At 42.0% G+C, this 27523-nt stretch overlaps 1 protein-coding gene across 1 annotated transcript in view; it reads right to left on the bottom strand.

Moving 5' to 3' along the window:
- Positions 1-601: 601 nt before the first annotated feature.
- Positions 602-27523, bottom strand: part of hdac8 (histone deacetylase 8) — a 37104-nt gene continuing 10182 nt past the window's right edge. The window contains exons 7-11 of the mRNA XM_064940131.1: positions 27114-27222; positions 26588-26760; positions 24642-24736; positions 16526-16631; positions 602-748 (exon numbers count right to left, since the gene is read on the bottom strand). Of these exons, the coding sequence (XP_064796203.1) occupies positions 726-748; positions 16526-16631; positions 24642-24736; positions 26588-26760; positions 27114-27222 (506 nt within the window). The 3' untranslated portion in view covers positions 602-725. The remainder of the gene's footprint in view (positions 749-16525; positions 16632-24641; positions 24737-26587; positions 26761-27113; positions 27223-27523) is intronic.

Genomic DNA, 27523 nt, shown 5'->3' with positions numbered 1-27523 from the left:
CTATATGGGGTGTAAGATTATCTTAATGCTGAAGATTATCTTTGTTTTTGGGAAACTCACCCTAGGGAGGCATGAACATACAGCACCAGGGAAGCAGCTAAAGAGGTAACACGAGCCCCCGACATGTCTGCTTTACTCGTTTAGCACAAATCTTAACATAGCCCATACTAAATGTTTCCCATGCCTAAATATGTACATATTTAAGTCTAATATTACAACCCACCCATTGCCCAGGTTCTAAACTGAAAATTTAGAAGCAAAATATAACAAGGTAGGAATTCTGGGCCATGCAATCTTATTCATTATGTTCTAAAAGGCTAAAATCATCTTCAAATTCTGATCCTTGTACAGCATTCATACTCAGACCCTTTGGGAATACGGGCCCTGGAAGCCAATTGTGGAGCAGATATTCTCAGTCTGGTCCATGGCTAGTCAAACCAGAATCTCCTCCCCACAGTTAAAAAAAACTAACTATACAAAGACAAAACGGAAACAGCAAACCAGCAACATCAGCACCCTACCCTCCACCTCATCCCCTACAATAAAACATCCCCCTGGAAACATTCAAGTCATGTTCTTCCACAATTCTCCTGCTCCACCCCCCCCAAACATCTCCCTCTCCTCCCCGTTGGCAAAGGATGGAGCTCCAACATACGGTCTTCATCAGCCTGGTGTGTGTGTTCATTACCCCAGGAGGCCCTGATTGGAAACATGAGACTCTGCTCTTAAACCACATTCTTCAAATTCCCTGTAAACAACAGAGGGGAGGGATGGAGGGAGGGAAAAACAGGGTTAAATTAATCATAGATACTTAGAAATAAGCACAATGAAAACACTCACGACACAAAGTCAAAACACAGAAAAAAATTCATTAATTTCTCTCACATTGTGTCCATACAGAGCATGTACCCGCACACACACCTCAGCCTCGTCATCAGTGACAGCGTTAGCATGCCGCTAAGTGTGGACAGAAGTGCTGTCAGTGATAATTCAGATTTATCTGTAGATGAAAGGAGATGTAACCTCCTGTTAGCCTGGTTTAGATAAGAGGGAGGTGTGTATGTGTGTGCGGGAGTAGTAGCCTAGCGGTGACTAAAAGTTCACTTGTCTAAATGTAATGTAAACTCAGCAAAAAAAGAAACGTCCTCACTGTAATCTGTGTTTATTTTCAGCAAACTTAACGTGTACATAATTGTATGAACATAAGATTCAACAACAGACCAACTGAACAACTTCCAGACATGTGACTAACAAATGGAATAATGTGTTCCTGAACAAATGGGGGGGGGGGGGTCAAAATCTAAAGTAACATTCAGCATCTGGTGTGGCCACCAGTTGCATTAAGTACTGCAGTGCATCTCCTCCTCATGGACTGCAGCAGATTTGCCAGTTCCTGCTGTGAGATGTTACCCCACTCTTCCACAAAGGCACCAGCAAGTTCCCAGACATTTCTGGGGGGGAATGGCCCTAGCCCTCACCCTCTGATCCAACAGGTCCCGGACGTGCTCAATGGGATTGAGATCCGGCCTCTTCACTGGCCATGGCAGAACACTGACATTCCTTTCTTGTATGAAATTGCACACAGAACAAGCAGTGTGGCTGGTGTCATTGTCATGCTGGAGGTTCATGTCAGGATGAGCCTGCAAGAAGGGTACCCTGCAAAGCACAGCGTTGAGATTGCCTGCAATGACAAGCTCAGTCCGATGATGCTATCACACACCGCCCCAGGCCATGACGGACCTTCCACCTCCAAATCGATCCCGCTCCAGAGTACAGGCCTTGGTGTAGCACTCATTCCTTTGATGATAAATGCAAATCTGACCATCACCCCTTGTGAGACAAAACCGTGACTCGTCAGTGAAGAGCACTTTTTCCCAGTCCTGTCTGGTTTGTGCCCATAAGCAACGTTGTTGCCGGTGATGTCTGGTGAGGAACTGCCTAACAGGCCTACGAGCCTGCAGTCCAGCCTCAGCCTATTGCGGACAGTCTGAGCACTGACTGAGGGATTGTGCGTTCCTGGTGTAACTCGGGCAGTTGTTGATGCCATCCTGTACCTGTCCCGCAGGTGTGATGTTCAGATGTACCGATCCTGTGCAGGTGTCGTTATACGTGGTCTGCCACTGCGAGGACGATCAGCTGTCTGTCCTGTCTCCCTATAGCGCAGTCTTTGGCGTCTCACAGTAAGGACATTGCAATTTATTGCCCTGGCCACATCTGCAGTCCTCGTGTCCTTGCAGCATGCCTAAGGCATGTTCACGCAGATGAGCAGGGACCCTGGGTATCTTTCTTTTGGTTTTTCAGAGTTAGTAGAAAGGCCTCTTTAGTGTCCTAATTTTTCATAACTGTGACCTTAATTGCATTAAAAGCATGGGAAACCGATCTGTGAAGTTTTGTTTTTTTACAAAGTATCTTTCAAAGACGGTCCTGAAAAAGTGATGTTTCTTTTTTTGCTGAGTTTGTTCGTTCAGCGATTCATTGTCTGTCGTAACGAGGAAGAAAGAGAACAGGGATGCAACATGCAACAATTTCAAAGATTTTACTCAGTTACAGTTCATATAACAAAATAAGTCAATTGAAATAAATGAATTATGCCCTAATCTATGGATTTTACATGACTAGGAATACAGATATGCATTTGTTGGTCACAGATAAAAGGTAGGGGTGTAGATCAGAAAACCAGTCAGTATCTGGTGTGACCACCATTTCGTCATTCAACGCGACATCTCCATCGCATAGAGTTGATCAGGCTGTTGATTGTGGTCTGTGGAATGTTGTCCCACTCCTCTTCAATGGATGTGTGAAGTTGCTGGATACTGGAGGGAACTGGAACACACTGTCTTACACGTTGATCCAGAGCATCCCAAACATGCTCAATGGGTGACATGTCTGGTGAGTATGCAGGCCATGGAAGAACTGGGACATTTTCAGCTTCCAGGAATTGCGTACAGATCCTGTGATATGGGGCTGTGCATTAGTCATGCTGAAACATGAGGTGATGGCGGCAGATGAATGGCATTAAGTGCATTCAAATTGCCATTGACAAAATGCAATTGTTTTCATTGTCCGTAGCTTATGCCTGCCCATACCATAACCCCACCACGGGGCACTCTGTCAGCAAACCGCTCACCCACACAACGCTATACACACCGTCTGCCATCTGCCCGGTACAGCTGAAACCGGGATTCATCCGTGAAGATCACACTTCTCCAATATGCCAGTGGCCATCAAAGGTGAACATTGGCCACTGAAGTCAGTTACGACCCTGGTGAGGATGGCAAGCACGCAGATGAGTTCTCTCTGAGACAGTTTCTGTCAGTTTGTGCAAACCCACAGTTTAATTAGCTGTCTGGGTAGCTGGTCTCCGACGATCCCGGATGTGGAGGTCCTGAGCTGGCGTGGTTATATAGTGCATTCGCAAAGTATTAAGACTTCTTCCACATGTTTTCCCCTCAATCTACACACAATACCCCATAATGACAAAGGGAAAACAGGAATACGTTATCTGCATAAGTATTCAGAAACTTTGCTATGAGTATAAATTGAGCTCAGGTGTATCGTGCTTCCATTGATCATCCTTGAGATGTTTCTACAAAACTTTGAGTACACCTATGGTAAATTCAAACTAATTGGACACGATATGGAAAGGCACACACCGGTCTATATAAAAGGTCCCACAGTTGACAGTGCATGTCAGCGCAAAAACCAAGCCATGTGGTCGAAGGAATTGTCCATAGAGCTCTGAGACAGGATTGTGTCGAGGCACAGATCTGGGGAAGGGTAAGAAAAACGTCTGCAGCATTGAACGTCCTCAAGAATACAGTGGCCTCCATCATTCTTAAATGGAAGTAGTATGGAACCACCAAGACTCTTCCTAGAGCTGGCCGCCAGGCCAAACTGAGCAATTGGGGGAGAAGGCCCTTGATCATGGAGGTGACTGTCACAGACAGAGCTCCAGAGTTCCTCTATGGAGATGGGAGAACCTTCCAGAAGGACAACCATCTCTGCAGCACTCCACCAATCAGGCCTTTATGGTAGTGGCCAGACGGAAGCCTGTCCTCAGTAAGAGGCACATGACAGCCTGCTTGGAGTTTGCCAAAAGGCACCTAAAAGGACTGACCATGAGAAACAAGATTCTGGTTTGATGAAACCAAGATTGAACTCTTTAGCCTGAATGCCAAGCATCACGTCTGGAGGAAACCTGGCACCATCCCTACAGTGAAGCATGGTGGTGGAAGCAAAATGCTGGGGCATGTTTTCAGTGGCAGGGTCTGGGAGACTAGTCAGGATTGAGGGAAAGATGAATGGAGCAAAGTATGGAGAGATCCTTGATGAAAACCTGCTCGAGAGCGCTCAGGACCTCAGACTGGGGCGAAGATTCACCTTCCAACAGTACAACGACCCTAAGCACACAGCCAAGACAATGCAGGAGTGGCTTAGGAACAAGTCTCTGAATGTCCTTGAGTGGCCCAGCCAGAGCTCGGACATCTCTGGAGAGACCTGAAAATAGCTGTGCAGCGACACTCCCCATCCAACCTCAAAGCTTGAGAGGATCTGCAGAGAAGGGGAGAAACTCCCCAAATACAGGTGTGCCAAGTTTGTAGCATCATACCAAAGAAGACTCAAGGCTGTAATTGCTGCCAAAGGTGCTTCAACAAAGTACTGAGTAAAGGGTCTGAATACTTAGGTAAATGTGATTAGTTTATCTTTAATACATTTGCAAAAACGTATAAAAAAAATGTTTGCCTTGTCGTTATGGGGCATGGTGTATAGAATAAAGATTTTATCATTTTTAAAAATCCATTTTAGATTAAAGCTGTAACGTCACACAATGTGGAAAAAGACCAGGGGTCAGAATACCTCCTGAATGTACTGTACTGTGTTCTGCAGTTGAGACCGGTTGGACGTACTGCCAAATTCTCTAAAGCGACATAGGAGGCAGCTTTTGGTAGAGAAATTAACATTTAATTCTGGCAACAGCTCTGGTGGACATTCCTGCAGTCAGCATGCCAATTGCATGTGCCCTAAGAACTTCAGGCATCTGTGGCATTGTGTTGTGTGACAAAACTGCACAGTTTAGAGTGGCCTTTTATTGTTCCCAGCACAAGGTGCACCTGTGTAATGATCATGGTGTTTAATCAACTTCTAAATATTCCACACCTGTTAGGTGGGTGGATTATCTTGACAATAAATGCTCAATAACAGGTATGTAAAAAATGTGTGAACAAAATTAGAGAAATACGCTTTTTGGGTATATGGAAAATATCTGGGATATTTAATTTTAGCTCATAAAAAAAAAAATCAGTATATGTGGAGACTGTGGGCATCCAGTACCAGGGTTGAAAAAAACTACATTCCAGATGGAACAAATTATTTGTGTTGTCTGTCTACACTGCATTCTCTCTCTGTGATGTGTGTGCACGTACACTGCAGCAGTTCCCCAGACAGACAGTTATTCAAAACGCATAAGTGATGCACTTCCTCAGCAAGAGCAGATATGCAAATGAGGAAACAGAATAGGTAAATACACAAAGGTAACACTTCACTTGCATAACATGGTGATAGAGAGCTTATTTCCAACCAATGAATAACCAGCCACACACTTTACAACCTTTGTCTTGGGTCTCCATCTGTAGCTTTCAATATCATGTTTCAGAGTGATGCATGTCTGAATATGGTTAGGTAAACACTGTGATTGCATAGCGATGGTGAATATGTGTTGAATAGAAGGGGCAGGTCAAACACGTCAGTGTCTATACAGACAATGCTGCTTTGATTTCCTATTATTAAACAGGCTGTTTCACGTTTAACCAACAAAAGCTGTGAGAATGACAATCATACAGTGCCTCCAGAAAGTATTCATACCCCTCTTCTTAATCTACATTTTGTTGTGTTAGAGCCTGAATTCAAAATGGATTAAATAGACTCTCACCCATCTACACAATATCCCAAAGTGAAAACATGGTTTAGAAATGTTAGCACATTTATTGAAAACTAAATACAGAAATCGAATTTATCTAAGTATTAGCAATTTAGTTCATTGATCATTGCTAGACAGCAATTTAAGTCTTGTCAAAGATTTCTTTGTCCACTAGTTAACAGTATATATTTATATTTGGCCTTGTGAGGTTATTGATACACTCTCCAAAGTGTAATTTCTCTTGTGTTTGTATTCTGTTTCTTTTCACTTCTAGTCCTTGCTGATGGTACCCATAACATGATGCAGCCAACCCCATGGATATTTAAATGTGCCACAAACAAGCTTTGTTTTTATTTTTTACATTTTTCAGGTCTACAAATATGTGATTCCTTTTATTTTTTTCCTGTCGTGATCTATCCTCAGTTGTCCCATCATAGCCATTAAACTCTGTTTCAAAGTCACCATTGGCCTCATGGTGAAATCCTTGTGGTTTATTTCCCTGGTTTTGTGTCTTTGTACTTACTGGGTGAATTGAATCTGTAACTTCACCATGCAAGGGATATTTAAATGAAATTCACTGAAAACCTCCCTGGTTTTGTCGGCTGAAATTCACTGCTCGGCTGAGGGACCATACTGATTATTGTGTGTGTGGTGTAGTTATTCAAAAATTATGTTAAATCACTATTATTGCACAGAGTCCATGTAAGCAAATCTTTACTCGTGGATGTATTTAGGCTTGGGATAACAAAGGGGTTGAACACTTACTGACAAAAGACAAAGCTTTTCATTTTTTAATAATAAGTAAATAAAAATCTAAAAACATAATTCCACTTTGACATTATAGGGTATTGTGTGTAGGTCAGTGACACAAAATCTCAATTTAATCAACGTTAAATGCCGGATGTACCAATACGTGGAAAAAGTTCAGGGGTGTGAACACTTTCTGAGGCACCGTATAGATGGTTGTTTGTCAAAAAACAATTTTAGAGGCATGGTTTGGTTTCTTATTTGTTTGCATTGTAGTGTGTGTGTGTGTGTGTTGTAAACCCATCATTATAGCAAGTCCTGTTGCATATGCTTAAAAGCCAGCCTGAGCTAACAGACTAGGGGGTTTGCATAGCAGTGTGTGTGTGCGCGTGCATACACACTTGCACTGCCCAAGCATCCATTCCAATCAGCGCCTGGCAAAAAGCAACCATGTTTTCTATCCCTTTCTATTTTTAAACAGAGCTCAGAGTCTCGTAAATGTCCCCCAGATGTTGTTTGGAAATTCCGGTAAAGTGACGAGCAGTGAGCAGAGGTATTTACTACTTGTGTGTTAATCAATCGCAGCTCATATTCGACAACTCTCTGGGAGCGAAGTGTTTGTCATGTTATCTCACACACGTTTATCATCTCCTGCAACATTAATGAGAAAGCAGTCGGAGCTCTCACAACATTAAAATATGCACTACCGTTCAAAAGTTTGGGGTCACTTAGAAATGTTCTTGTTTTTGTCCATTAAAATATCAAATTGATCACAAATATAGTGTAGACATTGTTAATATTGTAAATGACTATGGTATCTTGAAACAGCAGCTTTTTTAAATGGAATATCTACATAGGCATACAGAGGCCCATTATCAGCAACCATCACTCCTATGTTCCAATGGCACGTTGTGTTAGCTAATCCAAGTTTAACATTTTAAAAGGCTAATTGATCATTAGAAAACCCCTTTTGCAATTATGTCAGCAGTTTTCAGCTGTGCTGTGCTTATTAAAATAAGTAATACAACTGGCCTTCTTTAGACTAGTTGAGTATCTGGAGCATCAGAATGTGGGTTCGATTACAGGCTCAAAATGTCCCGAAACAAAGAATTTCTTCTGAAACTCATCAGTCTATTCTTGTTCTGAGAAATTAAGGCTATTCCATAAGAGAAATTGCCAAGAAACTGAAGATCTCATACAACGCCATGTACTACTCCCTTCACAGAACAGCGCAAGCTGGAGCTTACCAGAATAGAAAGAGGAATGGGAGGCCCCGGTGCACAACTGAGCAAGAGGACAAGTACATTTATAGTGTCTAGTTTGAGAAACAGACGCCTCAAGTCCTCAACTTGCAGCTTCATTAAATACTACCTTTTAGCCATGACTGTTTATGCATGTGTACAAACACCTGCACGACATCAGCCTCAGGCAAACCGGCATTAGTTGTAAAAACACTGCCTCTCAGTGTAATTCAAATGTACTTTTTATTATTATTTTCTTACTTTTATCTTTGACCATCTTTCTATCTCCCACACAGCAACTCCACTCCCACTTGTCTCCAGTTCCACATACCAACCCTCAGCCCATTCCATCTATCTCTGCTGGCCACCCACTTCGGGTTTCTACGCAACACATATCTTTCAACTATGCCGTGATGTTTAACGTACAATTTCAATCTATCTAATCCACAGATTGCGAGTTGAAGATAAATATTTTTACTAAGAGTATTAGTAATTGACTGACATCTCTCCAGATGTCCTAACAGTACTATTTCTTAGGTAAATTTTTGAGATCAATGCTATGCATTTTCAGCCATTCTTGAACCGGAGACCAGAAACAGGCTACCCGAGGGCAATACCAAAATAAATGGGTCTATTGATTCTGTATCCTCAAAATCTGCAGAGCTTCGATGACTTTATGTCCCAAATATTCATCATTTTGTTGGAGGCAAGAATTCTATATAATAATTTTAGCTGAAAAGCACAAAGTCTTGAATCTTGCATAGTTTTATATATCAACTCATACACACTGTACCATGGAATTGGTACATCAAAAATATCTTCCCAACTATTTTGCAATCTGTATGGCACAGTTGTCAACATCCTGGTCCTCAAATGAAACTGGTATACTTCCCTATTTATGCTATTTTTATTCCTCCGACAATTTTGATATTTTGTATTGGGCAGACAGACCAGTTCCCTACCTCCTCCTGCTGCCACCTGCCTCCTCCATTTTTGGGGTAATGCTATAATCAATTGGTTGTACTCTTGAATTGAGCAGACCTTCCCGTACAATTCTGATAACTCCATGAAGGACATAACTCTACCATTCCGATTTACAATATAATTTACAAACAAAATATCCTTTTCAAACATCTTTCCCATAAATACAGGTATTTTATCAACCAACAAATTTGAGTTCAGCCATAATATTTGTTGTATCTTTTCAGGGGGATGAAATTGAACTTTTAGCCAGCTCTGCAATGCTTGTTTGAAAAACCGAGAAAAGTATAATTTTCAATTAATTGAAAATGAGACATGGCAATCTGCACAAAGGCAAATTTCTCAAAAAAATTTTAAACCTTTAACTAGGCAAGTCAGTTTAGAACAAATTCTTATTTTCAATGACGGCCTAGGAACAGTGGGTTAACTGCCTGTTCAGGGGCAGAACGACAGATTTGTACCTTGCAACATTCTACTTGAGAACCATTTTGGGTTCAAATAAAAGTTTTGAATGAGTGAGGCTTTTAAAAGAGGTTAAGTGCTTTTATATTTAATAATCTCAACCCACCAAATTCATATTCATTATATAGATAGACAAAATAAAACATGCCTGGTTTAGCATCCCAGATAAAGCTAAATATTTTTTGCTCATATGATTTGAAAAACTAATCATCAGGAGTAGACAGCGCCATAAGCAAGTGAGTAAACTGATAGGACTAAGGAGTTAAATCAGGGCAATTGTTCCATAAATAGACAGATATTTACCTCTCCATGGTTGCAGGATCTTGTCTATTTTTCAATTAAAATTCATTGTGGAGAGCTTATTTATCTCTTTTGTGATATGAACGCTGAGTATGTCTACTTCACCATCAGCCCATTTTATAGGTAAACTGCAGGGTAATGTAAAAGTTGTATTTTTTAAAAGATCCAATACGCAATATTGTACACTTATCATAATTAGGTTTTAGTCCAGAGAGCACAGAAAAGTTATCTAGATCTCTAACGAGACATTGCAGGGATCTAGCTTGCGGACTTAATATAAAACTTGAGTCATCGGCATACCTTTGTTTTTAAGCCTTGGATTTCTAATCTTCTAAATGTTGTTATTGGATCTGATTTTAATAGCTAGCATTTCAATGGCCATTACAAATAGATATGGTGACATTGGACACCCTGGTTTAACTCCTCTTGACAATTCAAAACTCTGAGAAGTAGCCGTAATTTACTATTTTACACCAGGGGATGCTATACATTATTTTGACCCATTTCATAAGAGAATTCATGAATCCATGAATTTATAAATAAAGTCCGGTCTTTATGAAATGCCTTTTCAAAATCCGCTATAAATACCATTCCAGGCTTCTTATACGTTTCATGATGTTCTATTATTTCTAGTAGTTGTCGTACATAATCTCCAGTGTATTGTCCATGTAAAAAACCTGACTGATCAGGATGAACAATACCTGGTAAAACCCTTTTAATTCTAAGTACTATGCATTTCACTAGTATTTTCGCATCACAAGCTTGAAGCGGAAGGGGCCTCCAGTTTTTTTTTTTTTAGATAGACGGTCTTTATATTTGCCATCTGGGTCTTGTTTTAATAATAGAGAAATCAGACCTTCCAGCTGAGTACCTGACAGACTACCAATTCTATAGGAGTAGTTAAAACAATCGAAAAATACTTGATATACCTCCACTGGTATGCCATCAATCCCTGAGATTTTTCCAGACTGAAAGTATTTAATAGCCTCAAAAAGTTCTTCCTCTGTAATTTGGCCATCGCACTAATCTTTCTGTACATTTGTTAATTTTCCATTTTTTATATTATTTGGAAAGAATTCCTTACCATATTATTCATTCAGTGGGAGGATGAGACAGACAAGAGAACATCTGCCTAAAATAATTATCCAGAGAATATTGTTTTTCATGGTCTGAGAGTCCTTTAGGTGCCCTTTGGCTAACTCCAAGTGGGCTGTCATGTGCCTTTTACTGAGGAGTGGCTTCCGTCTGGCCACTTGGTTCTTGGTCACCTCCCTGACCAAGGCCCTTCTCCCCCGATTGCTCAGTTTTGCCAGGTGACCTGCTCTAGGAAGAGTCTTGGTGGTTCCAAACTTCTTCCATTTAAGAATGATGAAGTCCACTGTGTTCTTGCGGACCTTCAATGCTGCAGAAAGTTCTTGGTACTGTTCCCCAGATCTGTGCCTCGACACAATCATGTCTCGGAGCTCTACGGACAATTTCTTTGATCTCATGGCTTGTTTTTTTAATCTGTCATGCATTGTCAACTGTGGAATCTTACATAGACAGGTGTGTGCTTTTCTAAATCAGGTCCAATCAAGTGAATTTACCACAGGTGGAATCCAAATGAAATTGCAGAAATATCTCAAGGATGATCAATGGAAACAGAATGCAGCCGAGCTCAATTTCGAGTCTCATAGCAAAGGGTCTGAATACGTATATAAATAAGGTATCCGTTTTTACTTTGAATAAATATGCAAATAATTCTAAAAACCTGTTTTCGCTTTGTCATTATGGGGTATTGTGTGTAGATTGAAGAGTGAATTTTTTAAATCCATTTTCCATTTTGGAAAAAGTCAAAGGTGTCTGAATACTTTCCAAATGCACTGTATGTCTGCTGCAGAGGGATGAGAGCCATGAGAAAATGAGTTTTGATCAGTTATATATTCAAATGCTGAATACAAAATTGGCTCCTGTTTAAAAAGATGGAGAACAAGCTATGAAGGAAAAACAAGTTCTGGTGCAGGTTCAGTCAACTAGTGACAAAATAATATTGCGATATTGTCAAAAAGATACTCAAAAAATAACATACTACTATGTATCTGTATCAATTATTTTTGCACCATCACTACTGCCTGCCAGTCTCCCTAATGTACATGTCTGCATCCCAAATACACCCTATCCTTTATATAGTGCACTCCTTTTGACCAGAGCTAAGGGCAATAGTCAAAAGTGGTGCACTACATAGGGAAAAGGGTGGATTGGTTTATCCGTGCCTTGGGAAATACACTACATGACCAAAAGTATGTAGACACCCGCTTGTCAAACATGTCATTACAAAATAATTTGTACAAATACCTTTATTTAACTTGGCAAGTAAGTTAAGAACAAAATCTTACTTACAATGACGGCCTAGGAACACTGGGTTAACTGCCTTGTTCAGGGGCAGAATGACAGATTTCTACCTTGTAAGCTCCGGGATTCGATCCAGCAACCTTTCAGTTACTGGTCCAACACTCTAACATCTAGTGGAAAGCCTACCTGCCGCCCCTCATGGGCATTTATGGAGTTGGTCCCCCCTTTGCTACTATAACAGCCTCCACTCTTCAGGGGAGGCTTTCCACTAGATGTTGGAACATTGCTGCGGGGACATGCTTTAATTCAGCCACATGAGAGGTTAGTCAGGTTGGGCACTGATAATGGGCGATTAGGCCTGGCGTGTAGTCGGCGTTTCAATTCATCCCAAAGGTATTCGATGGGGTTGAGGTCAGGGCTCTGTGCAGACCAGTCAAGTTCTTCCACACCAATCTTGGCAAACCATTTCTGTATGGACCCCGCTTTATCAAACAGGAAAGGGCCTTTCTCAAACTGTTGCCGCAAAGTTGGAAAAATAGAATTGTCTAGAATGTCATTGTATGCTGTAGCGTTAAGATTTCCCTTCACTTTTCACTAAGGGGCCTAACCATGAAAAACAGCACCAGAGCATTGTTCCTCGCCCACAAAACTTTACAGTTGACACTATGGATTGAGGCAGGTAGTGTTCTCCTGTCACCCACCAAATCCAGATTCATCCGTCGGACTACCAGATGGTGAAGCGTGATTCATCACTCCAGAGAATGCATTTCCACTGCTCCAGAGTCCAATGGAGGGAGCTTTACACCACCGCGGACGCTTGGCATTGCACATGATGATCTTAGGCTTGTGTGCAGCTGCTCGGCCAGAATTTTTATGCACTATGCACTTCAGCGGTCCCATTCTGCTACCACTTGACACCGTAGCCACTGTTGCTCCTAGACGTTTCCACTTCACAATAACAGCACTTACACAGTTGACCGGGGCAGCTCTAGCATGACAGACAATTGACCAACTGACTTGTTGGAAAGGTGACATCCTCTAATAGTGCCCCGTTGCAAGTCACGGAGCTCTTCGGTAAGGGCCATTCTACTGCCAATGTTTGCCTACATAGATTGAACAGATGTACAATCTTATACACCTGTCAGCAATGGGTGTGGCTGAAATAGCCAAATCCACTAATTTGAAGGCTCATAAACATGACTATGTGGTAAATAAACCGATAAACATCGAAGAGACGGCTCCTGCCGCTGCCGTCATGCGGTAGAACTCTAATGAAAACGCTGCTGAATTAATTAATCTCAGTCGGTAATTTGGCAGTGCGCCCAATAGAGACGGCAAAGGAAACGGTTTTATTCCCTCCTGATTGTTGAAATCTTTCCAAAATGGCCACCAAGGACATTGGACAGACTTAAAAGTGTGATTTAAAGTTTGGTAATCATCTTCAGAAGGAAACTTCTGCGAGGCAGTCAGTCTCACACACACAAACAAGTCATTTTAATTCAGAGTCCCCACGGGGCTCATAACTGCCCCTGGTCGCTCCACACAAAAGCTATTAAAACAAATCAACCTAAACGGCAAGACATGGTCTCTGTTGATGCTGTGTTAACTACAGCTGTGCAGTGGTGGTGATAGATGCTGGCATGCCATGCCAGGGCAGTAGACCACATTGTTAGGCCATAGTGTGCATTCGTGTGTCAAGACTCAAGCTCCCGGCTCATGGCGTGATAACCTAAGCCTGTTTGGTGCTGTGCGTCTGTTTCCAGGCCTGACAGACACAGTTCAAATGGTTTCCCTTGTTTGGGACCAATGGTTGTAATCATTGGTTTCCCTAGATTGGAAACTGCGGTAAACATTAGCTTCCAGTCTGCACTCTGGCACAGCTGTCTAGCAACCACATCCTGCTCTCAACTAGTACCACAGTTGTGTGTATGTGGTATGTTTCTCTCACACATGGTTGAAGGGGTGTGTGTTTTGTCGTCACATACACTTGGTAAAACCAAGAGCACCTGAACCCCCAGTCACAGACAAAAATTAGGAAGAGCGGAGAGAAAAGAAAGGAACACAGGGAAGGAAGTACATCACCTTCATTTAAATGTATGGATTGAAATCCCATCAGAATAGGAGGAAAGGAAACAAGGGATCTCTGAACTGAAGGGGCAGATGTGACACTAGACCGACCGCACATTGTCTGCCTTTCATTTTACCGCTCCATCCCTCGGTCCATCCACTGATGGATCCATGTCTTTTTCAACAGGTCAGTGGTCTGGTTCCATTTGGGTCCCTAGACCCCATACGCTAGCTCCTACTCCCCAGCCTCCTACTCCCTAGCCAGCCCTGAAGACAGAGACACCCCCATACCTCCACTAATCACCCTGCTTCTACTCCCTAGCCCATAGTCTATCCCAACCAAACTACTGCTGGTCCCCCTGAAGTAGTGTAGTGTGGCTGTCAGCAGCATATACACCAAGAGACCACCACACACACCCCCTATCCAGAGTGAACGACAAGGTAGGGGGTGAGACAGGGGTCAACACTCCAGCACACATATACACAGACAAATACCTAACACGTGTACAAATGTGTGTACATCGAAACTTGTTCATCCACATACAGATGTACTATCAAAATTGGACAATCTGAGTATTGAGTACATTTGACTGTATGATGAATTTGTCTAACATTTCACCCCCCACTTTTCCAGTCGTAACAAAGAGAGTAGTGTTTGACATTCTGATTAACCGGAAACATTAAAACACACATCCGCGTTTTCACCACAGCCAGAACAGAACACACCAGGCCAGCAGGCTGACAAATGTTGGGCCTGTGCCTTCCCAAAGAAAAGGGGGTCAGGGAGTGTGTGTATATGTGGAGGTCGGGTGACGAATTTTAGGTGAGGGGTAGATTTGTCTCCTTGGGGTGCTGACAACACTCCCTGCTGTGTTAACTGTGGGGGCCATATTTGTCACAAAACCCACATTTTTACTTCGATACCAGGTTGAGTATCATGACACTCTATATCATCACGATTTCATGGGGGAAAAAAGCCAATGTCACAGATCGGTCATCATAAAGGAGGACCAATGCAATCTTATAATTAAAGTGCCTTTATTTGATCCAGACATCTTTTGAGTTCAATATAATTATATTTGAAATGTTTGATGTCAATTTTTCAAAAGAGCCAGGTATGCATTAATCAATCAATAATACAATCAATTTGAATTTTTACCAATCTAACTACACAATTGTAAATCTTTATTGATAAACTAGGTAAATCAAGAGAAACTAAACCAATTCACTAGGAGTGTTTGCAGGCACTGAATTATTGAGCTTGTTTTGGCTGTTTTCATGGGGCTACAGATGAAAAACAATCTGTTTTCCTTCCATTTGGGACTCATTGTATTGTACTGATCAACACTTGCATAGACGCAATCTCTTCTTTTGTTAAAGTGTGCACTGTCTCTAAGACCTAATGACATCATTCACACACAGTGAGAGAGACAGAAGAGAATAAGTGAATTAATAACGTTTTCGGCAATACATTTGGTTTTTGGTGACAATCAGCTTTCAAATCAGCTTATTTTGAAACTTAATTACAAAGTATGAGGGTAGTGAACTGAAGCTAGCGTCAGCTGTAAGCTAGCAAGGAAATTTAGCCTACAACGCTGGAAGCTACCAGTATCTTCTTGCATTGTAAAGTGACCTAGCCTGTAATGGACTTTGTTTTGCAAACAGTAATTAATAGTTGCAAAGTTTATACATGCCGTATTGCATTATTCTAGGGTGTTTACTTCTGAGCAGCATGAGTGGGGAGCCAACATGATGCAGTCTAGACTCCCAGTGAGTGCAGTTTTTCCTCAGGACAGGCTAGAGCTAGCAATGAGTAAGTGGAGCAGGCAGAGCGCAATAAGAGGACGGCTGCGCTATTTTATTTTTTATTTTACCTTTATTTTACTAGGCAAGTCAGTTAAGAACAAATTCTTATTTACAATGATGGCCTCGGAACAGTGGGTTAACTGCCTGTTCAGGGGCAGAACGACAGATTTGTACCTTGTCAGCTCAGGGGTTTGAACTTGCAACCTTCCGGTTACTAGTCCAACGCTCTAACCACTAGGCTACCCTGCCGCCCATAAGAAAGAGTTGATCATCTCTATCAGTAGATATGAGAAATTTGACAGAAGTACTGAAAGTAAGAAATTCTAGTACTGTACCGTTTATGTTCTAGTATAAAAAAAGGGGAGGTTTTGGTATACTGTGCAACACTAACACACACACAGCGCTCTGGTCTTTTAATGTGTCTGAATAAACTGATGGTCTGGACGTTTAAATAAAAAGAACCCTGTCCTTAAACTAAAGCAGTCCCATCTGGACTCAACAGTCAACAAAAGACACCATTTGGTGTATGTGTGAGAGAGTGGTCAAAGTTTGACCATTTGTTGCTTGCGAGTGGTTTCTCTAAGTGTCTGACCATTGTGTTTTTTGGTAGTGGTTGTGACGTAAATGCTAACGCTAGGGTGTGAGTTTAGACTGTGGTTACGCCATCTGATACCTTTGATGGTGGAGATGACCTTGTCCAGCTGTTTGGTCTCATTGCGGTCCGGTCGACAGCTGGGACTGATCTCCAGAGAGTAATCAGGACCGTACTCTGTGAAGAACTGAAGTAAACAACAACATAAACAAAAACAGTGAGAGTAGCGTGTTAACCACAATGTAGAACAGATTTAAACCAAATACAACAAGACTTGGGTTAAAATGTAAGAACTGGTATGGGACACAAAGAGAGATGGTGCCAAATTAATGATTAGAACTGGTCTAGAAACCAAATGTCCAACTGCAGAGAGAGGAGAGTTATCGTGTAAGAACTAGAGGTCGACCGATTAAATCGGAATGGCAGATTTCAAGTTTTTATAACAACCGGAAATCGGTATTTTTGGGCGCCGATTTTTGTATATTTTTATACCTTCATTTAACTGGGTCAGTTAAAAACACAGGCCGTCATTGAAAATAAGAATGTGTTCTTAACTTACCCAGTTAAATTGCAGTAAGCCACGGTAAGTTGCTAGCTAGCATTAAACTTATCTTATAAAAAACAATCAATAATAATCACTAGTTAACTACACATGGTTGATGATATTACTAGATATTACTAGATATTATCTAGCGTGTCCTGCGTTGCATATAATCTGACTGAGCATACAAGCATACAAGTATCTAAGTATCTGACTGAGCGGTGGTAGGCAGAAGCAGGCGCGTAAACATTCATTCAAACAGCACTTTCGTGCGTTTTGCCAGCAGCTCTTTGTTGTGCGTCAAGCATTGCGCTGTTTATGACTTCAAGCCTACCAACTCCCGAGATGAGGCTGGTGTAACCGAAGTGAAATGTCTAGCTATTTAGCGCGCACTAATAGTGTTTCAAACGTCACTCGCTCTGAGCCTTCTAGTAGTTGTTCCCCTTGCTCTGCACGGGTAACGCTGCTTTGAGGGTGGCTGTTGTCGTTGTGTTGCTGGTTCGAGCCCAGGGAGGAGCGAGGAGAGGGACTGAAGCTATACTGTTACACTGGCAATACTAAAGTGCCTATAAGAACATCTAATAGTCAAAGGTTAATGAAATACAAATGGTATAGAGGGAAATAGTCCTATAATTCGTATAATAACTACAACCTAAAACTTCTTACCTGGGAATATTGAAGACTCATGTTAAAAGGAACCACCAACTTTCATATGTTCTCATGTTTTGAGCAAGGAACTGAAACGTTAGCTTTCTTACATAGCACATATTGCACTTTCACTTTCTCCTCCAACACTTTGTTTTTGCATTATTTAAACCAAATTGAACAGGTTTCAGTATTTACTTGAGGCTAAATTGATTTTATTGATGTATTATATTAAGTTAAAATTAGTGTTCATTCAGTAATGTTGTAATTGTCATTATTACAAATTTAAAAAATAATGTACATTTTAATCGGTATCGGCGGTGAAAAATCATAAATCGGTCGACCTCTAGTAAGAACTGGTCCAGGAAATGAACAAACAAGAGATGCATTAGCCACAGTGCAGAACTGGTCTAGGAATCAAACATCCACAAACAAGCATTGAGTTGTGAAGATCTGGTCTAGGAACAGAAGCCAAACACTACAAACACCACTTCAAAGAACTGAAGGGAGTAAAATTTTACATGTTAAGTTAAGAACTGATTCAGGAAAGACAAAACGGAAGCAAACACAGAGCCAGAATTAACCACAACAGACACACTTTGAGGGAACTTTGCAAGTGAAAGACATGATGAAGCAGCAAGACATTATTTAATTTCAAACAGATGCTATCTTATTGAGACAAACAAAGACACACATCAGTGTAGTCTCGATAAGACCCTGGCTAGCCACCTAGCCCCCCCAGTGAAGTATCATGTAAATCCGGCATAGCACTGGTGGAAAAATGAACAATACATAATGGCTCTATAAAGGAACATTAGGAACGCCAGGAGACATGGAGTGTACACACACCTTAACACAAGCTCACGCACACACACACTCCCACAGCTGTGTGTGTGTGTGTGTTCCTGCTCATTTGAAATACACTGGGTGCTTTGTCTTTGTCAAATAGCTGTTTCATAGTGGTTCAGGCAGAGTGTGTGTGCATCAGTGTGTTTGTGTCTGTGTTTACATTTTAGTAATTTAGCAGACCCTTGTGTGCGCGCGTCTGTTCCCAATTAGCCCCATTGAGTTTCTCCGGTACACCTCCCCCAGTCCTGACGCAACTCAACATGCAAGGGATTACTAAAAACAGGAAACACAAAGATGACCAATTTTCCCATGAACCTAACGCTCCCATAGTAGTACAGTCCTGTCTCCTGCTGTGTGTGTCTCCTGCTGTCAGGATATTTGGGTTGGAATGGAACTACAGTACTGAGATGAGGGACAGAGGAGAGAGATTAAGAGGGAAACTGGAGAGGAAGAACTGGGGGAGACTGGAGCGGGGGGGGGGGGGGGGGGGTGAGGTCAAGGAAGACAGAAAAGGGGACTGACTGACAGACAGTTTGGAACGGATCATAACCCACAGATCGGGATAGGGGGAAAGGGACTGAATGAGGGTGACGAGAGACCAAAAAGATGGGCAGAAAGATGGGGTGAAGAGATACAAGTATATAAGGGGATAGGGTAATACGAATGGGCTGAGAGCCCAAACCCCATAGGCTCCATGTCAAAATACCCAACATGCTCAAATGTCATATCATAGCCCAGATAAATGTACCATATTGTAACTAAATCCCCCACACCACACTCTCTCCCCTGTATGTCTCTCCCTCCCTCTCCCTTCCCATCTTTCTGTGTTTGGTGGTTTGGAGAGAAACTAGCCTCGGCCAGAATAGAAAAGGAATCCAACCCTTGTTTATTGTTCCTGTTCTCCTCTACATCTCAGAAATGACTACAACTCCAGATATAAAGAGTCAATGTTGTGGAAAAAAACTCTGGGAAAACAAATCGAGAGAGTTCCTAAATAAAATGTCAACCCAGTCACATAGCGCACGTAGGCTTGTCTATCTTTCTCTGCAGCCCTACAACAGAGGTCTCTCCCTCGCTGTCTCGATATCCATCTTTCCTTCTCCCACCTCCCCCTCTCCACAGTCCTGAAACTAATGTCAAGCTCTCTCTTTGTAGTCATTGCATCTCTCTCCACCTATCCCCATTCTCTCACTGTCCTTCCTAAATGACCCCCCCCCAATCCAACCACCCCTTTCTCAAGTGGCCTGGACTTCTACAAAAAGGTAACAGAGAAAATAGTCAGTCAGTCACCAGGTCAGGGCCCACTGATCCTCTTTGTCCTTGGCGGCCCATCCTAAATGGGACCCCATTTCCTTTATAGTGCACTACATTTGTGATGTACCTTTTCTGTTCTATTTAGAACAGGCTGTTTCTCTCTCACACTCACACACACACACATCCTCATTCCAGCTCAGTTTTCCGGTGATTGAGGCCAGTATTCCGGGAGCCTAGTACTTCCCCATGAGCAGACGGAAGGGACACGCGCCAGAGAGGACAGGAAGTACCAAGGCTGAAAACAGGAAGTACAGGGGCGGGACAGGCTAAGCCTATAGTACTTATCCTATGTTCAAATGTACATACTAGAATACTACTAATGCATGCTCAATACATGGTTTCATACTAAGTAGTATGTTGTTAGTGTGGATAATGGAACACAGCCTATTCACTACAGCAGGGCTTTCCAACCCCAGTTGTAACTAACCTGATTCATCTTATCAATCAGTTAATTGTTAGAATCAGGTGCGCTAGATTAGGTTTGGAGTGGAAACCTACAAGACGGTAGCTTTCCAGGAACAGCAGGGTTGGAGAAAGCTGTACTAGAAATACCAAAAACCCTGGGATTTTTTTGGGCCTAATAGCCATACCTTCTACTTCTTACCCATCTCATTTATTTTCTACTGAACTCTGTTTTGGGTATCACGGAGGGGCCTTGGTCATACACAGTCTTGCTGCGGTGAGAGAGGGAAGGGTGGAGGAGGATGATGGGAGGGACAGAGGGTGAGAAGGAGGGGTATAAGAGGGGAGTCTGAGTTCTGTGTTTGTTTTTGCATGGGGCTGTGCTGGGAATCACTCAGTGTAAATCTGAAAAAACAGACTAAAGAGAAAAAGAGAGGAAATAAAGATGTTGAATGGCTGGAGACAGACCGGTTCCACACACACACTGAGCTGGCCAAAAGCAAGGCAAGTTCAGGCCTATAGAACCCCTCGAGTGGGTTGGGTCCAAAATAAACCGTTTCCTCAATCTAAGATAAGAACTGAATGTGAACAAACCCACAGGCCATGTCCCAAATGGCACCCTATGGGACCTGGTCAAAAGTAGCGCATTACATAGGGAATAGGGTGCCATTTAGGAAGAAACCCACAGCCTTCAAAAACAACCGACTCAGCTAATCTCGGCTAGATGACCTTTGACCCTAATTAGTATTTTTAGGTGTTAAAGACTCAGTTAGAGATTAGGACATCGGGGTTAACAGACAATACAGGTCACCGAGCCTTGCCCCTGTAGCCAGGTCCCAGACCGATTTGTGCTTTTGCCTACTCCATTGTCATTGTCAAGCCAAACACTGCATGACAATTCCATAAGGACTTGGTAAAAGAGCAGACACAGACGGGCACCCGAAGCTACGGGCATCTATTAATAGCAGCCGCTTTTATCCAAAGCGACTTACAGCCATGCATGTATACGCTTTTTCAATTTATTTTTTAACTCTCCCTCCATTGATGAAAAGAGAATAGACTAGGAAGATGACAGTAACATTTGATATCGGACTCAACATGTATTCACAATTAAGTTTAAATTGGGTCCGCAATCTCTTCTACGCTCTTCAACAACCACCCTTCCCTCACTTTCAGATATGGTGGTGACTCTGGAGGTTCTGCAATGTCACTGTTTGTATATGTGTCTATGTCTCTCTCTGCCTGTGTGTGTGTGTGTGATGGTCTGAATGGAGGCCCTTGTGTCTGGCCAATAGCCCCTAGCCCTGGCACAAACTCCATTGTTCCAGGGGGGGTTAGGGGTAGAGGTCGACCAATTAATCGGAATGGCAGATTAATTAGAGGCTGATTTCAAGTTTTCATAACAATCGGCAATAGGCATTTTTGGACACCGATTATATCGCACTCCACGAGGAGACTGCGTGGCAGGCTGACTACCTGTTATGAGAGTGCAGCAAGGAGCCATGGTAAGGTGCAAGCTAGCATTAAACGTATCTTATAAAAAAAACAATCAATCTTAACATAATCACTAGTTAACTACACATGGTTGATGATATTACCAGTTTATCTAGCTTGTCCTGCGTTGAATATAATCGATGTGGTGCCTGTTAATTTATCATTGACTCATAGCCTACTTCGCCAAACGGGTGATTTACCAAGCGCATTTGCGAAAAAAAGCACTGTCGTTGCACCAATGTGCACCTAACCATTAGCAACGCCTTTCTTAAAATCAATACACAAGTATAGATTTTTTAACCTGCATATTTAGTTAATATTGCCTGCTAACATGAATTTCTTTTAACTACGGAAATTGTGTCACTTCTCTTGTGTTATGTGCAACAGAGTCAGGCTACATGCAGCAGTTTGGGCAGCCTGGCTCGTTGAAAAACTGTGTGAAGACTAATTTCGCCACACGGGGGATGACTTAACAAAAGTGCATTTGCGAAAAAAGCACAATCGTTGCACGAATGTACCTAACCATAAACATCAATGCATTTTTAAAAATCTATACACAGAAGTATATATTTTTTAACCTGCATATTTAGTTAAAAGAAATCCAGGATGGCAGGCAATATTAGACTAGTGAAATTGTGTCACTTCTCTTGCGTTCAATTGCACGCAGAGTCAGAGTATATGTAACAGTTTGGGCCGCCTGGCTCATTGAGAACTAATTGGCCAGAATTTTAAGTAATTATGACATAATATTGAAGGTTGTGCAATGTAACAGGAATATTTAGACTTATGGATGCCACCCGTTAAGATAAAATACATAACGGTTTCGTATTTCACTGAAAGAATAAATGTTTTGTTTTCGAAATGATAGTTTCCGGATTTGACCTAAGGCTCATTTCTGTGTGTTTTATTATATTATAATTATGTCTATGATTTGACCTTTGATACAGCAGTCTGAGCAGCAGGCTCGTAAGAATTCATTCAAACAGCACTTTCGTGCGTTTGCCAGCAGCCCTTCGCTGTGCTTCAAGCATTGTGCTGTTTATGACTTCAAGGCTATTAACTGCTGAGATTAGGCTGCTGTAATCGATGTGAATTGGCTAGCTAGTTAGCGGGGTGTGTGCTAATAGCGTTTCAGTCGGTGACGTAACTCGTTCTGAGACCTTGAAGTAGTTGTTCCCCTTGTTCTGCAAGGGCCGCGGCTTTTGCGGAACGATGGGTAGCGATGCTTCGAGGATGGCTGTTGTCGATGTGTTCCTGGTTCGAGCCCAGGTCAGAGCGAGGAGAGGGACGGAAGCTATACTGTTACATTAGCAATACTGAAGTGCCTATAAAAACATCCAATAGTCAAAAGGTTAATGAAATACAAAGGGTATAGAGGGAAATAGTCCTATAATTCCTATAATAACTACAACCTAAAACTTATTACCTGGGAATATTGAAGACTCGTGTTAAAGGGAACCACCAGCTTTCATATGTTCTCATGTTTTGAACAAGGAACTTAACGGTAGCTTTTTTACATTGCACATATTGCACTTTTACTTTCTTCTCCAAAACTTTGTTTTTGAATTATTTAAACCAAATTGAACATGTTTCATTATTTATTTGAGGCATTATATTAAGTTAAAATATTAGTGTTCATTCAGTATTGTTATATTTGTCATTACTATAAATAAAATAAAAACATTTAATATAATATTTTTTTTAAATTAAACTTTTTTTTTTTAAATTAAAAATCAGCGAGTAATCTGTATCGGCTTTTTTTTGGTCCACCAATAAATCGGTATAGGTATCGGCTTTGAAAAATCATAATCGGTCGACCTCTAGTTAGGAGCTGTACTGGCAGCCCAGAAAAGCTGCAGCCTGTTGGGGAAGGAGAGGGGAGCTCTGGCCTCTCTCAGTCTCAGGTACAACAAAGTGCTTTTTGTTTTCCCTTCTCAGAAACTCACTTTGCTTGGTCATTGTGGATAAATATTCCTCTCCGGCGCACGCACACACACGACGATACTACTACAAGTTTCTCTCTGGTCATTTTTCGCTCTCTCTCCTGCTCACCCTCTCCATCCTTTTCTCAACCTCGTCCTCTCCAGACCACAGCAGGCCAGAGCTAAATAGTGTTTTGTTTGGGTAGTAGTGGAGACACACAATAACAGGAGGTAGCTGGCTGTGGAGAGTATGTGTTTGACAGAAAAGGGATACCACTCTTTGATGGCCAGAGCAAGAGGGTCAAAATAGGGGAGACTTTTGGGGGTATTTGATTTTGTGTGGCTGTGTGTGTTGTAGCAGCTGGTTAGACTTGTTTGCTGTAAGCCCCTTCTTAATGAGGTTAAAGGTCACATGATGTAACAGCCCGACCTGGTGGAGGAGAAACAAAAGGTGCCTTTATCATGGCCCACGCACGCGCGCACACACACTACAGAAAGACCCTCTTTGTCTCAGGAGAGTAAGATAACTACCCCTCACTGTACATGGAACACAAATCTCTCTCTTTGTAGCTCTATCCCTCATTTGCTCCCTTTTTCTACTGATGTAATTATATGGGAATTCGCCAACCTTTCCGCCAAAAGAAACCAGCCCAGCCCCCCCCCCCGAAATAAAACACACAAGGTCCTTCTAAGAAGACGAAAAAAAGATGAGGGCAGAGATTGATAGAGAAGCACAGAGAAAGAGAGGGATGGAGATGGAGAGAAAGAGAAGCACAGAGACCCTCTCTGTCAGGTCTGGAGGGGACAGAGTGGCATTGTCCCCTCTCTCCTCTCCTACTCCCTCCATCCCTCCTGATTCACCTGGAAACAAGCCCTTTGAGGGCTGGCGGCCATCTTTTATTAGAGGGAATGACTCAGCGAAGACTGACCGAAGGGTGTGTGTGTCAGCGTATTTGAGTTTGTGCGTGCATGTCTGTGTGAGGAGCTGTATGTGTTTGGGGCTATGTATGGTGTGTGTGTTTACTCTCACCTCATGGTCAGGTATCTCAGAGGCCAGTGTTTGTCTCAGTACAGCCCCAGTCAGGTAGGTCCAACAACGGGCCGTGTTGGCTAGGTTATACCCACCTAAAGAGAGAGAAGAGAGGAAAGAGAGAGAGAAAGAGGGAGGGAGGAAAAAGAGGGATTGTAGTGAGTAAAAAGGCTTCATTGTACTGGTGTAATTAACAGGTATCATCTGGTACAGGGCTGAGGGGTCTGGAGCTTGGGCTGTGGTTTCAGATGTGTGTGTGCCGTTGTCTTTGTGTAAGTGTGCGTGTGTGTGTGTCGGTGTGTACGAGCGGATATGAGACCCGCCTCCTCCCAGCAGCAGTGTGGGTAGGTGCTAGTCTAGTACGTGGCGTAGACACTGGGCTGTGGTTTCAGGCGGTGTGTGTGTCAGGGTTTCCGTTAGGATTGCGATTCTTATTTATCGGATATTTGAGATCGGTTATACATATGCCTTGGGTGCATAATCCATTAAGGGCGTCCACCCATACAACCAGCGCCATCAATAAACGAGGATATCAGCCAAATGAATTACATTCACGTGTCCTCAAAAACAGCCTATAATAAATGACAAAAACACTGTTTTTGAAGTGTAGCATATGGAAGACTTTATAGCCTATTGTTTTCTTGATTTTACTTTCCTTAAACAATAAATTGTCCACCTCCCGGTCAACTGTTGGAGATTTGAGCACTAAATGCATCAGGGCATTGCATGCATAAGCCTACGCGCTTAGGCATCCACTGTATGTAATGAACATTTTAAATATAAAAAAAGAAGCTTAGGACTAGCCTCAGAGAGAGAGAGAGAGAGAGAGAGAGAGAGAGAGTTCAAAATATGCCAGCGGCATGCTACGACGTCGACATGCATTTATTTATCCTTGTCAGATAGGCTACTGCGTCTGTTATATAGATATAGGCGTACAGGAGCCATTCATTTTTCTTTCCGAATATTTTTTCCAATAAAATATAAGCATTATATTGTTAGATTACAGGAGTAATTCTGGTAGATTTAAAAATAAATCCTCACCTCACATAATAGGCCTGCAGTATAATAGGCCTATAGCCACACCTTTGCAAAAGTTTAAACTTTATTAAGTTAATATCAAAAGTCAAGCAATTGTTCATTGGGAAAATATGAGCAGGATATTATATTGCGGCAATCACAATATTACAGTTGGAACTTAATTTGGCCAAAGAAAATGTCTCAACAGAATAAAACAAAACACATGCTAACTGGCTTAAACCTTCAAAAGTTTTGAACAGGCTATATTGCAGCAATTACCAAGAAAGGCTAGTGCCTACCTTACCCAACAAACAGCAGCAATATGGTAATAATATTTATTTTACAACAGGCCTACTTCTAACCTAGGGAGCACAATTAAAAAGACAGATCGAACTTAATTCAGCCAAAGAAGAAGTCTAAACAAAACACGTTTGGTACATTTAAAAACCTGGATTAAATGAATAAATAGGCCTACAATAACAACAATGGTATAAAATAATAATAACGGGGGGAAAAGGGCATCCTACCTGAATAGCGAGTTGCACAGTAGCCTGCGCCAACATTCTCATCATCTTTGTCCAATTCAATATTAAAACATGTCCAGTTGTAGGCTTTTCACTAAGGGACTACTCTCTAACTTTTGTTTTACTTTAATGAAAAAGGCTTCCATCATCGCAATCAACAGTAGCCCAAGGCCCCTCCCTCAATCTCTCCCTCTCCTCACTAGCAGGTGCATGGACGTTAGGCAGCGGGCAAGGAGTGAGAGAAAGGTGCTTAAGCATCATTTTGACATGTATGATATGCAGCCCCAGACAATTTGGCCGGCTACCATTTTATTTATCAGCTTTAAAATTTATTTTTTTTCACCCCAAAGCCGACAATTACTTCAGCTAACAGAACCCCTGATGTGTGTGTGTTGTCAGACCCACCTCCTCCCAACAGCAGTGTGGGTAGGTGCCAGTCTAGTACGTGGCAAAGACACTGGGCCACCCCTACAGGGGTCATGTTGAAGGAGCACATGGGGTCCCCGGCCATGGTGTCAGCTCCCAGCTGCATCACTACTGCTTCCGGGTTAAACAACGCCTGCACTTCCTGCATCACACTGTTAAATATTAGAGGTTAAATATTAACACAACAATTATAATATAAGACGGTTACAGTTAAGACTATGTACTGAACACAATGTTTTCATTTGACTTTGAAAATGGTTGTTTCCATAGCATACAAGATATACAAAGACGATATCACGGTTCTGCAACAAGAAAAACGGTTGCAGAGTATCAACAAAACTACTAACATGCAATTCTAGCTTATTAGGTCTGTAAATTTCCGTTACTGAGAAGGCAGAGGACATGCAGCATGTCTCTGTCGTTGCTGATAGTGTTAACCATTAAAAGGTGACATGTATCTTATGTCATAACCAGCGTAAATAAAAAAGTAACTAGCTTTAACAACCTGGTGAAGACGTGGAAATATCTGTCATCTTTGATGCCGTCATCCAGAGGGACGTTGACAGCGTACCATCTTCCTTTGCCCATCCCTGTGTCACACAGGTCCCCTGTACCTAAAACAGGATGGTAGGGTTACTATGACAGAGAGAGAATGGGAGTATAATGTATCAATGTTTCTCAAACTAGTTGGTTGATTTCTCAGATTGTTAGCGGATTTCACACCGATTTTAGTTGTACAGTTTTAAGTTAATGCAAGCGGTCCCCCAAGGAGGAAGGACCACAGGTAAAGGAAGCTTATGACGAAATGGAGGGTGATATGCACATCCTAAACTTGAGAATACCAGTGCTAAGCTAAACAATAATACTGAAATAAAGTAATGAGAGACAGAAGATTTCCAACTGTAGTAGAAAGGT

This window comes from Oncorhynchus masou, chromosome 27 (genome assembly GCF_036934945.1).
Source record: "Oncorhynchus masou masou isolate Uvic2021 chromosome 27, UVic_Omas_1.1, whole genome shotgun sequence".
NCBI lineage: Eukaryota > Metazoa > Chordata > Actinopteri > Salmoniformes > Salmonidae > Oncorhynchus > Oncorhynchus masou.
This window is presented reverse-complemented; position numbering and strand designations above follow the sequence as displayed.